The sequence below is a fragment of the Saimiri boliviensis genome, chromosome 2 (genome assembly GCF_048565385.1).
Source record: "Saimiri boliviensis isolate mSaiBol1 chromosome 2, mSaiBol1.pri, whole genome shotgun sequence".
NCBI lineage: Eukaryota > Metazoa > Chordata > Mammalia > Primates > Cebidae > Saimiri > Saimiri boliviensis.
In genome coordinates, this window is record NC_133450.1 from 85603198 (window position 1) to 85617036 (window position 13839).

General features: G+C 41.8%; 1 protein-coding gene across 3 annotated transcripts in view; it reads right to left on the bottom strand.

Moving 5' to 3' along the window:
• The window catches only part of ALDH1A2 (aldehyde dehydrogenase 1 family member A2), a 188981-nt gene that overhangs the window by 113123 nt on the left and 62019 nt on the right, over positions 1 to 13839 (bottom strand). Inside the window, exon 1 of one of the 3 annotated variants that reach the window (XM_003928976.4) lies at positions 3568 to 4467. The exons of 1 other annotated variant lie outside the window; for it this stretch is intronic. In XM_003928976.4, the coding sequence (XP_003929025.1) occupies positions 3568 to 3684 (117 nt within the window). In that variant the 5' untranslated portion in view covers positions 3685 to 4467. Of the gene's footprint in view, positions 1 to 3289; positions 3374 to 3567; positions 4468 to 13839 lie in introns of those variants that run through there. One more of the 3 variants, XM_010339605.3, reaches the window with a different exon arrangement.

Here is a 13839-nt window from a genome sequence, read left to right on the forward strand (position 1 = left end):
CAGTCTAACGCAGTGAAAAGCACCCTTATTAGGAACATGGCCACTCAAGCGCCTTTTGAATTGAACTGAAATCGACTCGAGAAAACAGCAGTTTAAATGAATAAATACAAGGATGAACAATAGACTCATAATGTACATTAGCTCTGAGTTTTGTCTTTTTGCCTTTTCTATTTCAGTAGGTCAGCATCTGATAAATACCCCCTTCTTCCCTATTTTATCTCCCCTTAATATCAGATGCAGAACGAAAACTCTGGTGTTACTGTTGGTAGGGCATAAACTCTCACTGAAAAATGACACACAGAAAGACAACAGAATGATCTGGGGGAACAGGGGTGGGGGCAGGGGTGGGGAGGAAAGGACAGACTGGTAGAGCCAGAAGAGAAGATAGAGCCAATAAAGAAGGTAGAAGTAGAATACACAGGGCAAGTTTCCAGAGACTTGGGAATCTGTTAAGCAATATCCCCTGCAGTAAGGGGCCATCAGTAAAGTGCTGAGCCTTGATTTCATCATGTGCGTATTCCTATAATATCAGCTATACAAAATTATAAAACCCAGACTAATAAATAGGTAACTCAGAAAATTCTTAATTCATAAACACATTGCTCAAGGCAATCAGAATGCGCTCTTCTTAGCAAACAAGCAAAGGAGAGCACATTCTCATGGTTCCAAATTGGTGTCCTCAATACTTCATGTCAGTTTTCACCCCTTCTTGACTAACACTGAAAACACATTCCCTAAAAAGGGATCGCTTTTAAACTTGGGGTCCAGCTTGGTATATTCGGGAAATAGAAATAGACACGTTCCGAAAATGGTATTGCCACTGATCATTGGTCTAATATGGATACTGGAATTTCAAAGCGGTAAGCTTATTTATTTTTTTAATGTAACTGCCTAAAAGTCCATACAAAACCATGAGTTTAGCCCTTTCAAAATCCTTAGGAGCCGAACTTTAATTCTGGAGCATTTCCACTGGACCTCTGGCAGGCAAAGCCAGTAACTTTTAATTCTGGTCATCTCCACAATTCCCTTTATTAAAAAATGTAAAATACTTTTTGAAGGAGGAGGAAGTTGGAGCAAAAATACAGAAAAATACCAGATCACAAGTACAAAGTTCTCTAAGCACACATTACTTGAAATTCTCATAGTCTAGTCATTTATTTGGAAGTAGTGACTTTATGTGGGTCCCAATATAACACTGAAAAGTCTACAAAAAGTCGTATCTTTCACTAAACATGTTTAGCAAGACGAATAATAATATATTATTGTCTTCTGATGCAAATATTGTGTTGTTTCAAAAGTGATACTTAACAGGCCCTAAAGAATAACACTTTTGTAGCCATTACCCTTTTAATCATTCCTAATGAATATGGTATCAACATTCTAAAGGACTAACTGTCCATTCTATCTTGTTCATTCTTCTATTCGAAATTGCTATTATAATTTCCCTCACTTCTGGTCATGTTAATTTTTTAAAAAAACTCTCTATTAATCTTATTTTCCTTTAAGTAAAAATCATTACCCTGGGCTACCAAAAAAGCAGCTTCTGTTCTTTATGTTTAAAAAAAAAACAAAACAAAACAAAACAAAAAAAAACTGCTTGTCCACCATGCTTGTCTTACAAAATTTAGAAGTCTCACTAAAGAGCTGAGGAGGAAAACTGCTGGGAATGTTCACAGATATCTGATTTTACAAGTTTTTGTGGCAAGAGCTCACCTTTAGATTAGTGTTACTCAGTGTTTATGAGGGTTGTTTGTCAAGACAAAAATAAGGTACCTCCTCCCCACAAATTAAAGAATCAAGTTACAATCCATTATTTCATTTCTGATTGTTTTTCTTTGTATTAAGTGGGAAAGTGGATACTGGATAAAAGTCTTCCCTGAGCTAAAAAGACTCCACATTAAAGGCTCCAATTAGCTATAAATCAGTTGTCTTTCCTACTGAGGGAGAACAAGAGAGAAAAAAGAGAGGGGGTATTTAGGGAAGAAGAGAACTGGAAGAGCTTCCAAATTATTAAATTCTGAAAAACGTACCTTTTGCACACCTAAAAGTTCTTTCAGAGGCTGTTAGGTAAATCCCATCGAAAATAAGACTAACATCAAAACCTTCCCAAATATGAGGGTTAGGTCTTTTCTCATGTGTAGACCTTCCATTTTAAGACCTCTAAAAAGAGCCTGAAGAGGTTAGAGACCCTCATAAAACAAAACTTTTAAGCTGCATGCTTTCTCGGCTCGTTCCTAATCCCAGAGAAGTGCCACACATTGGCACTATTGTTATGCAAACAATGCCTAAAAGGCTATAACCATTAACGACCTCTCATTAAAACGGCTTTGAAAAATTTGTCACACTATCTAAAAAAGCTAGCAGGTACATTAAATCTATCTAAATCGACATTCAAAACACAAATGGCCCTGATTTGTAATCTAAAGCTCAATGCAAGTAAAATCTCAATATTCTGATGTTGTTTCTTGCATATTTCTTTCAACCATTAAGCCAGAAGTAAACAATTTACTTCTCTACAAAATTTATCTTGTAAAAAGCATGATGGGATATATCTTTATCAACCTTTAACCGTATTGCATGTGCGTCTATGTTTGAGTTGAGAGAAGTCTGCTGTAGAAACGTACCGAAAGGAACAGAAAATCAACCCAGACAACTACAAAATGAACTCCAAGAAATGTGGTTTTGAATCCCATCTCTCTCTCCCCACCTCCCTCAAAATGTTATTACAATTCCCCGGTGTTTGTAAGCGATCATTTTTTTCCATGCAGAATTGTGGAAAATAAATGCAATTTATCTTTAGGTAGCAGACGCATATTCTTCCTTTATGCGATGCAACAACAACAACAAACCCTGCTTAGCAAACCCAAGATGTCAAAATTCGTTCTAAAAAAAGTAAATTCTTCGGTCCAAAATCGAACACGCTAACAAATTTCAAAACTTATAAAGTTTCCCAGGGAAACTGCCATTGCCTACAAAATTCACATGAAACGCTGATGTTGCATCTACCGTACTTATCAGTCAGGTTTCCGTGAAATTTGTCAAACCGGCCAGAGCGCTGATGTCTTGACAATTCCTATGGGAAAGCCCCCTCGGAACCCTCCAGGCTGCGGAGGACCTGATTGGGACCAGCAGCCGAGCGGCCCCGAAGCCCGAGGACGAAGCAGCGACGGCCCGGCTGCGCGGCCAACCTGGCGGGGAACCCCGGCCTCCCTCTGAGAACACGAAGCAGTTCCGACGCCTTCCCTGCGGAAGTCGGGAACCGGGAAAATCGCACAGAAACCGGCCTCACCCAGGGTCCGGGGCAGGAGCCGTGGACGACGGCCCCGCAGCGCGGCGCTTCAGGTTAGCGCAAGTCCCCACGGCGTCCCAAGACTGCGGCCGGGCTTCAAACGCCCCAGTCCGAAAAACAGGCAGGGCGTCCCTCTGCCGTGCAAGGATGACAGGCTGGCCCCGGCGACGCCGGCCCCCCGGCCCCGTCACGCCACCCTCACTCGCCAAAGAGATAGGGGAGAGCATAGAAGGTTCTAGAAAGTCTCCGTAGACGACGGGCGCTCGGCAGCCGCTTACCTTGGTGTACTTGATTTCGAGGTTGGGTGTGGGCGACGGCAGGAGATGCAGGGACGCCATGAGAGCGGCGGGATCGGCCTTCACCTCCCCGGGCATCTCTATCTTGCTGGAAGTCATGGTGGCGGGCCGGGTGTCGCTCGCCCGCGGCGTGGGGCGGTGCGGGGTGTGCGCGCGGTCCGCGGCCCGGGGGCGCGCTCGCCTGTATATAGGCAGGTGTCAAGCTGGGGCTCTTCTTATTGGACGTGAGGGCCCGGGCGCGGGGGGCTGGTCCATCCTACCTAGGACGCCCGGCGCAGCCCCCATTTACATAAAGCCCGCGCCACGCGGCCCGAACGCTTGGCGCCCACGGTCAAGTCCGCCCGGCGTCCCCGCCCCCAGCCGCGGGGACCAGCCTACGCCCACGCCGCTTCCACGGCCCTCGACGGCGGGAGCGTGAACTTGCGCCGCGGCCTGCGGGCCTCGGCCAACCAGACTCCAGTCTCCTGGTCCCCGAGTCGGAGTCGGCGGGAGGCGCACCGCGGCTGAAGTCGGGCGGGGGTCGTGGCCCCCGGAAGCGGAGCTGGCGGGGGCTGGTGGGACCGGAGCGGCCCCGGGCTGCCTCAGGGCGGAAAGCGGCCGGGAAAATCCAGGCTGCGGAGAACTGCTCCCAGGTCGCCCACGTCCCCTCCCATACCCGCCCCGGGGCCCACCGAACCCCGTCCCTCTTCTCTTCCGAGGACTTGGGGGGCGCGCTCCGTTCTCCTCCTCTGGGCAGCGGCACGGGGCTTTCGCCAGCGACGCCCTCTCCCCCGACTACCCGACGGCCCTCAGCCGGGCCGGGGTGCGTGGTGACCAGAAGGCAGAGGAGATGCGGCGGCGGGGTGCGAGTCCCTGGCCCTGCGCGCAGAATAAGGATCCCCGCGAGCGGGTCCGCGCGGGGCGGCCCTCGCCAGGCGTCTCCCGCCCAGCTGCTGCCCTCTGCCGGCCGGGACCGCCCGGGCGGCCTGCGCTGCGGCGGCAGGATGTGGGCCTTGGTTCCGGCCCCTCGGAGGAGCTGTGTGCTTCGTGGGCTCCTTTCGTCCTTCTCGGATCCCCGCTTCCGGCTCCTTTCCCTCCTCACCTCAGCACCCTCAAAGAAACACTGTTTTGTTTCTCTCTTGTTCATCACACACTAACAGCTATCGTCCCGCCAGATCTTAGGCTCCTCACTTGACTGTCCCTTTGGGGTTGAGCTTCCATCTCCCTACCCCCTAATTTAAATGTTTCCGAAGTCCAACAAGCTGCCCTCTAATCGGTGGGTCAGCCTGCAGGTGTAAACCAATAACCTAGAGCCCCCGCCTCGGCATGGGCTCTGGACCCTGTGGATTAATCAGGGCCGCATTGAAAAGACCTGTATGCATAAGTCCCTTCCCTTCCTTACTCCTCGTTCCAACTGTAAGCTTGACAGGGGTCTATTGAGAAATGCTTTTGCTACGCTACCAAGCAACACTGATTCACATTTTGTTGACGTTGTTGTGTTTTGTTTTAACAGACTTTGATTCTCATCCCTCTGTTTTAAGAGACCGGGTCTGACTCCATCACTCAGGCTAGGGTGCAGTGACGTCAGACTTTGATTCTCATCCTTCTAAGAGACCGGGTCTGACTCCATCACTCAGGCTAGGGTGCAGTGACGTCATCATAGCTCACTGTAATCTTGAACTACTGGACTCAGGTGATCCTACCACCTCAGCCTTCCAAAGTGCTGGGATTATAGGCGTGAGCCACCGCGCCCCGCCTGATTGTCATCTTAAATGCCATTTTCAGAGCCGCTGGAATCCCATTTCTTCGGGTGTTAAGAAAACATTAAACATCAGCCAGAAAACATCTTTCCTTAGATACTGTGAGTAACTAAAACCGTCTAACGCTCCGCGCTCAGATGCTAAGCAGTAGTGGAAACAGACAAAAATATTTCATTTCAGTATTAGGTTTATAGAAATAAGCTCCAGCCTCTCAGAACCCAAAGTGACTTAAGTGAATTGTTTTCATGGAGAAACTACAGATCTTAGTTTGGAGAGTTGAGAGATCTCTACTCACAGGGAATTTCTATGGCCAAAAATGATGACTTAATGACAGTATATGCTCATAAGATATACTTTTATCAAAGCCTTAGAAGGTTAGAGATACAATTGAGAAATAAAAAAGTAAAATCTTAGAGTTCGTTGGGGAGAAGGAGGACTTTCCAGAAAGGGGGAACAATGATACCTCTGGAAAATGCATCACTACTTATGAGGGGTTGTGGGGAAAACATGAAAAACAGCCTTAACAACATGACCTGGGTGCTCCACCAAGGAGAAGGCCTACTGCCTGGGAAAGCTGACCTTTGGCTGAATCTTAAGGAAGAAGGGAGCCTTCAACAAGAGCAAAAAGAACAGTATAGCAAAGGTATAGAGGCTGGGCATGGTGCCTCACTCCTGTAATCCCAGCACTTTGGGAGGCCAGGGTGGGTGGATCACTTGAGGTCAGGAGTTCGAGACCAGCCCAACCAACGTGGTGAAACCCCATCTCTACTAAATATAAAAGCTAGTTGAGTGTGATGAAGGGTGCCTGTAACCCCAGCTACTCAGGAGGCTGAAGCAGGAGAATCACTTGAACCCAGGAGGTGGAGGTTGCAGTGAGCTGAGATTGCACCATCGCACTCCAGACTGGATGAGAAAAGTGAAACTCAACCTCAGAAAATGAAAATAAAAAGTATAGAGACGTGAGAATATGCTTTTGGAGACACCAAATGTGTCTTTTGGAGGAGCAGCTGTCAAGGCAGTTAAGTGCAGGTCATAAGGACCTTAATGCTTGAGATACAGAGAAGCCATCAAAAGATTCCAAGGAAAAGAAAAAGGAAACCTGCATAGATTGACCAGATAAATGACTATTGTCAGGAAAGACTATCACAAACTGGAAACCATAGGTTTATATTCTCAAAGTGTAAGATGGAGTTGTTTACCCTTGACCCACCTCTTGCTTGCTAACTCCAGTTCCATCACCATAGCTCAGAAATCTCTCTTGGAGGAGGGAACAGTCAGTATCCAAGAATGATGGAATTACTAGCATTGTTATACAGTGAGGTAGAGCAAATAGATTTTCATCTCCTTCAGGCAGGAAAGGAAGTATGTCTTTGTTTCTTCTCATAAACATCTCCAAAAGGTCTAGTGCAGTAACAGGTGACAGGCTGGTTTAAATTGTCCCTTTATGGTTCCTTTTATATGATATTTATTTTCCAAATAGCCAAATGATCAGCATAGGGACTGTCTTGTTTCTCTTGTGCCTTCCTCAGTTCCTAAAACAGTGTGGAACACATAACTATTTAATAATAATTTTTGTTTAATTTGAGCAAAAGACACAGCACTTCTGACAACTTCTACCATAAGTGAAATTAACTTCTTTCACTCTCTGATTAAGGAACATTTTCTCTTCTTGATCTTAAGCTTTGTTTTGCTTTTCCCTGTCTTTTACTCTGAACTTTTCTGTTTTTTGATTTCTAAGGTCTTTTCCTTCATATAGATCATCCTTGGGGGAAAAAAATAAATTTGCTCTATATTCAGCTCAGCCATACTTTGTTCAAGCTTTTTTTTTTTTTTTTTTTTTTTTTAAACAGACTCTCACTCTGTTCCCCAGGCTGGAGTGCAATGGCATGATTCCCAGGTTCAAGCAATTCTCCTTCCTCAGCCTCCTGAGTAGCTGGGATTACAGGCACCTGCCACCACACTCACCCCGTTTTTGCATTTTTAGTAGAGGCAGGGTTTCACCATGTTGGCCAGGCTGGTCTCCAACTCCTGACCTCAAGTGATCCACCTGCCTTGGCCTCCCAAAGTGCTGGGATTACAGGCATGAGCCACCACGCCCGGCCATAGTTCAAGCTTTTTAAATCAAGGTGGGAACAAGATTTAGTGGAAAAGAACTATGACTTATAAGTGCTTCTTCAGTGTTCATCTTCTTGGTTTCAGTTTGTAAGATTTACATGGGTATTTCTTTCTTTCAAGGCTGCCTTAACATCTCAAATTATTTCCTCTTCTCTTTCGTCATCTTGTTTTAGTATTTTCTCATTTCCTCCATAGATTTCACAACAGTTAAGAACACAGTCTTTGTCCAGATGCCATGGCTTACACCTGTAATCAGGCCAAGGTGGGAAGATTGCTTGAGGCTAAAAGTTCAAGACCAGTCTGGACAACATAGCAAGACCCTGTCTCTACCAAAAAAAAAAAAAAAAAAAAAAAAAAGCCAGGCATGGTGGTGCATTCCCATAGACCTAGCAGCTCAGGAGGCTGATGGAAAAGGACGGCTTGAAGCAAGAGTTTAAGGTTATAGTAAGCTGTGATCAAACCACTGCACTCCAGCCTGGGTGACCGAGTGAGAATGGGTCTCTAAAAATGAAAAGATATTCAACTACCTTTAGATTTCTGACAATTTGAATTTCAGTCTTTTTTCCCAATTTGGTTAAGAAACTGATTTTTCCCACCTTTACAGTGTTTCTCCTTCCACTTTCCCCCATTTGTAATTATTTATTGTTTAGGATACATCTTGTGTGAAACCCCTTGCATAATGGAACCTAAGCTGCAGCGTGCTCTGTTTATTTCCTTATGAAAACACTTTATTAGGCCTGGTGGAGCCAATATCCTGGAGTTGCAGAGGAGGAAAATAAATTCTTGCCTCATATTTCCTCACCTAAATAATAGAATGCAAAGTTGTAATTTTAAGGCATCAGCTTTATGTGAAGTTTGGTTTTAAGGTATGAAGCCGTAAGGATTCGGCCTTCTTGTTAGTTGCAGTTAAGAGGAGGAAAGCATTTGTTAAGTTGAGAACCATGCTTTAGAAATCAATGAAGGGAACAAAATGCAGCTCAAAGATCCCAATTAAAGAAGATACACTTTTGATTTTGACAACAACCGAATGTCCTGCTTGAACGCCAAGCTTCTGTTTAGGGGCTATTTCAGCCTCAGGTGGTCCTGCTTAATTGCTTTCCTGTTCCCATTACTAACCATGATGACAGCCTACCTTTCCTAACTGATACACTTGCATTTCAATTTATCTTCAAAAATAAATCACACATTATAGCATTTCCCTCTTCTGGGCTAATTGAATCAGTTCCTTAAATGTCTCTATGTCTAATGATTTGAAAGAGGCACATTGTTTGAAATATTTAAAAAATTAGGGCCCTTAGGTTGTGTGCAGAATGATCTCAGTGCTTATTTCAGATATAAGTGTTTCCTAATGATCTCATTCATCTCAAATGGGATATGCCTGGCCACTTTATTTGAATTGTTTCCTGAAAACTCTAACAGGAAAGCTTAATGCAAGGTATATTTATAGAAAAATGGTATTTAATTTATTAACAAAAGCTTATAAAGAGCTATACATATTTTTATCCAGAAATGCTTAATGAAGTATTTGGGACCCATTATGAAAACTTCTATAAAATAAAGCCACTTATATTTTCATTTAACTTGAATATTAACTTTTTATGTGAGATCTAAACTCTCATTTAATTATCCTTTTCCATCTAACATCCAGAAGAAAAGAGGCAGACTGTGGCATTTATTAACCATAAAAATTCTCTAGATATTAAGTTCCTCATTTCTTGATGTGGCCTCTGGTCACTATATTCCATGAGAAGAGGTGTTTGGAGTTGCCCAGAGTAGAGTCCTTATTGGTTATGACTCAAAAACTATGTTTTGATACAAAACACAATGCTTTTAAAACGTATCTTCCACTTTTTGGGGACCCCAGGAGACAATTTTAAAAATGGGAACTAGATTTGCCTTTGTTGTAAAGCTCAGTTGCATTTCATATGTGTTCTAGAAGCTTCAATTTGGGTACTGCGATGAGTTTAGTACTTCATCAATAAGCACACTTAACAGACACAGGAAGAAATTAAAACTGCAGCTACACAACCTTTTCTGAAGGGCCTGAGGGAAAAAGCATTGGCTCCCCCTGCAGCTGATGGTGTGTATGTGCAAGTGAGTATTGCCCATTCAAACGAAATAGCTTGGATTCAATATGATTTTATCTGATATTGGTGAGAAATCTTTAAGAGAGGTTATCATTTAAATTTTAATGTGTCAGGATTTTAAAAAATCTCCTACAGTCAGACAAATTTTAGATTTCAGTTCTTTTAGGAGAAGGACTTTCTTTTGACTTACAGGAAAAGAACAAAAGTGTTTCTTAGCCAAATTTACCACAGAAAGTGCAACACTGTGGTCCCACTCACATCGTGTTCCGAGCACTCTGTCACCGAGGAAGTCGCATTAGTGCGTCTCAGATTGGAAGCTACTGTTTTTATCATGTGGGTGAAGAAGAATTATTAATAGGCAGATTCCAGAATTTATTTCTCTTCTCGCCCAGATAAGTACTTGGCATGCAAGTAAGTTCTCTGCTTTTTTCTTTCTTTCACATTTCTTAGCTTTCCTTTTCCTTTTTCCTTCTGAAATCCCTCACTTCTACAAACAACTCCTGTTACCATTAGGTTGATGCAAAAGTCATTGCGGTTTTTGCCGTTTAAAAGTAATGGCAAAAGCCACAATGACTTTTGCACCAGCCTAATACTTATCACTGGACCCTCCCATTCCTAAGCTTCCTCCCCAAGTCCATCTGTGCTTTTACAGACACTCAACTCACAGGATCTTTGGGCATAAGGAATTCTCACATGAACTCTGGCACTATTCGGGGCAGGGATCTGTGTTTATATTCACTAAAAAATAAGTCCAAGTAAACTGTCCCTCTCTTTTTACATGCTGAAATGGGCCGCTGAAAAGATAATGAGGAACATTTTAGATGTCCTGACAACAGAGGAGGTGTGCCAGCCTCTTTTGTCTCAAACAGTTTGCTGTGTGAAAAGCAAAGGGCAAAACTGGGAGGCATTTAGGGCTGGGGCAGGTAACCAACTTGAACATCTAGCACCCAAAGGCAAGGAGATGTCTTGCTTCGGGCATGTATAATCCCACTTTCAGAGCATCTGTGTCTTTCAGACTGCAGTTCCTAAACCTGGATTTTTTTTGCTTCTCTATCATAATCAACTAAGTTCAATTGAACAAATATTCGTTGAGCATATGCTATGTGCCAAGCATTGACAAAGAGTCTATGAAAAACACAAAGGAAATTTGTGGCACATCCCTACCCTCAAATTCACAGTGAGGCTGGAATGACAGTAAGCAAATCTGTGAAAATATTCACGGGTCCTGTGAGACAGGAAAGAAGTCAGAATATCCAGTGCAAAATGAGAGTGAAAGAGGATGTCTAAGTGGGGACAGCTCATTCACAACACACGCACAACCCACGCACAAATATTTTTGGAGGGGCCTCGCATCGGCATTTATAATCTTCTAGGTGCTATGGGAAACACATGACACAAAAGATAAAGAAAACATTTTCCAGAGCATAGCCCAACAAAGAACTTCTTTGATGTTTTTAGTGTAAAGGTAACTGATGTTGTCTAGCAAATTAGCAATTTGTAAAATTGGAATTTCCAAAATACTTGGAGTTGAGATTACCTCCCACTTTCCAAATTCAAGTTATATGATCTCAAGTATAACACCCTTTGGTACAAACCTAGCCAGAAGAGCTAGTTCTGAACAGATTTTTTTTTTCTTCTGGCTAGGCCTGAAGAGATAATAGAGGTGAAAACAAGGGCAGCTGATTTCTTCCACTTAAGAAAAAAGCATTACATGTGACATTCTGTCATGTTTCTAGTGCGTACACACCTACTGTAGAGAGATGTTGCCACCTACTCCTGTTTAGCCAGGGGGTCTGACATTCCTGGAATAGACAGTGGTTTTCAAACCAGGTTCCAGTTGTAATTTACGGAGCTTTACAAAATATGGTTATCGATTCCTACCTCCAGAGACTTCCATTAGTTTAAGATGGGGCCCAAGGCATTGATATTTTAAACAAAACTTTCTGGTGTCTTTAAGGCACAGCCTGATTTGAGAACCACTGTTTAAACCCCAGAAGGTTAACCATCTGGGGTTACTCGAATCCACTGGAAAGCTCTGGATTGGGCAAATGGATTCTGTGTCTTCCCAATCTGTAGTGCTCTTTGATTTGCTATTTTTAATTCAGTATTTGAAAAACACATCCAGCCTCAAATGGATTGACCTTTCTGCTAATGTATTTCACCTAAATTAACAGAGGCAATTAGCTAATTTATATTGGAATTGTGCACTTTCCAGTTCACATTTATCAACTCTTAAATGCTTGATCTGGTGTTGCAGTTTAAATTTTTTATTATTACCCTTTAAATCTGAAGTAATGTCTTACATCTAATTAGCCAAACTTACATATTCAATTAATAGATTCATTATGGGCTAATGAATATGGAGGCTGCACTAGGGCAACATCTGCCTGCCAGTTGAAATGACTGAAACTTCTCTGCTCTGAAAGGAGAGATTCTGTTCTATAACTTAAATAGCTTGATTTTTCCATTTTAACATTTCTAAGTACTATACTGTTCTTAAGGACTTTTATGGACCTGCCAACATAGGAAAGACAATTTGTTGTCCAGAGAAACATGCCCTTGTAGAGGAATCTGAAATCCAAAATTGAAAAAAAAATACACATCTGAAGACATTTTTCAGTATAAAACTGTACAAATCTAGATGGTCATGCCAGATTATGGAGTTTTTCTAACTTGCATTTCTTGGAACAGATGCTTAAGAAAATAAACTCAATGAGAAAATTATCATAAATTAAACAAAATCTTTAGTATACTTTAGGATCACTCTAAAACTCACTTGATTTCATAGATTTCAACATATTTCCAGACATAATGTCAATAATTTAATATTCTATGGTCAGTGATATTTGGAATCTAGATAACTCAGAGATCTAAAATGAATTTATGTAATATAATCAGTTATTAAAATTCTGGCTTATTTATCTGATTATAAAGAAAGTCATTTTTAGGGAAAGGTGGCTGAGAGCTAGAATTCACTTGAAAAATTATTTTTAAAGATGGCAAGACTATCAGGAATATAATCAGAAATCATTTTCAAAGCATGTGATATCGAACAACAGTACACAGGTGAGTAAATCTGCCCCATGCTGCTCTCACTAGAAGTAAAGAGAACAGGAAATCAAAACAAAAACAAAAAAAATGGCACCTTGTGTGATCAGAGGGACTGGACCGGGAAGGTATAAGTAGTACCTGAGTAGGAAGTGTGTCCGCCCTAATACTTATGCTAGAGAGGGCTCTGCAGTTATAAATACACAAAAAGCAAATTTAATATGGAATACATGGGACCCTCTGTCACTTGTGATCTGATACAGGCTGTTCAGACATGTGTATCATCTCTAACCCTAAACAATCACTGTCAGAACTAACACTGTTCAGGCCCCAAGGAAGTGCTCTTCCTCATCTCTGGTCTTGTGTTCAGAAAAAGAAAGACAGCATCCTTCGCAGGGAATACTGGAAAGATCAGTGTGTTGAGCAGCTGTCATCATTAGAGTGTGGGGCATCACCATGTGAGCAGTGTGAGTACGGAGGTGAGAGAAAAACATGTTAATGAACTTATCATATCCTTCCTCTCAGATAGCCTGAATGCACCCGATTCTTCCTAAGTGAGAATTATTTCCCAGAGGTGCCATGCTGAGTGTCTAGATTTCCTTGCTTCTCTTTGTGTTCTAGTTGATGGTTTCTGAGGTAGTCCCTAATTAACATGGTCTCAGTAGTTCTGTGTAGTGACTGAGGAATATTTTGCAATATTAAACAATAAAATATTCTTAGATTTGTATATATGTAGGTATGAATTTGACATTTTACATTGGCAACTAGGTACACATTAAACTCTAGAATTGCTAATAGTATTATTCTTTAAAAAATGTTTTAGAAGAAGTACTTAACGTTAAAGAAAAACTAATAAATAACATATTTCAGTAATTGTATTTAAGTTTGGCACTCATGAATTTTAATTTCTATTTTGCCTCTTAATTTTGATTAAAAAATTAAAATATTTTAGGAAAAACTTTTAAAACTATGAGAGAAATAGTAGGATGATGCTATTTTTAATTAATCCACATCACTGATGAAAATGTTTTCATATTTGTATATTTCAAATATAATTCATTTTTCCTTTAAATTATTACTGTCAGTATTACCAAATTATGTAAAAACCTTGATTATAACAATATAGTGATTTGATGAAATAAATGCAACAATTGCATTTTATTGAATAAGTATGTAATTTATGAGTTATGTATATCTTTATTACTTACCCAAACATTGCTGGCACACCAGCAGAATGATAGGACATGCACAGTCATAATTAAATT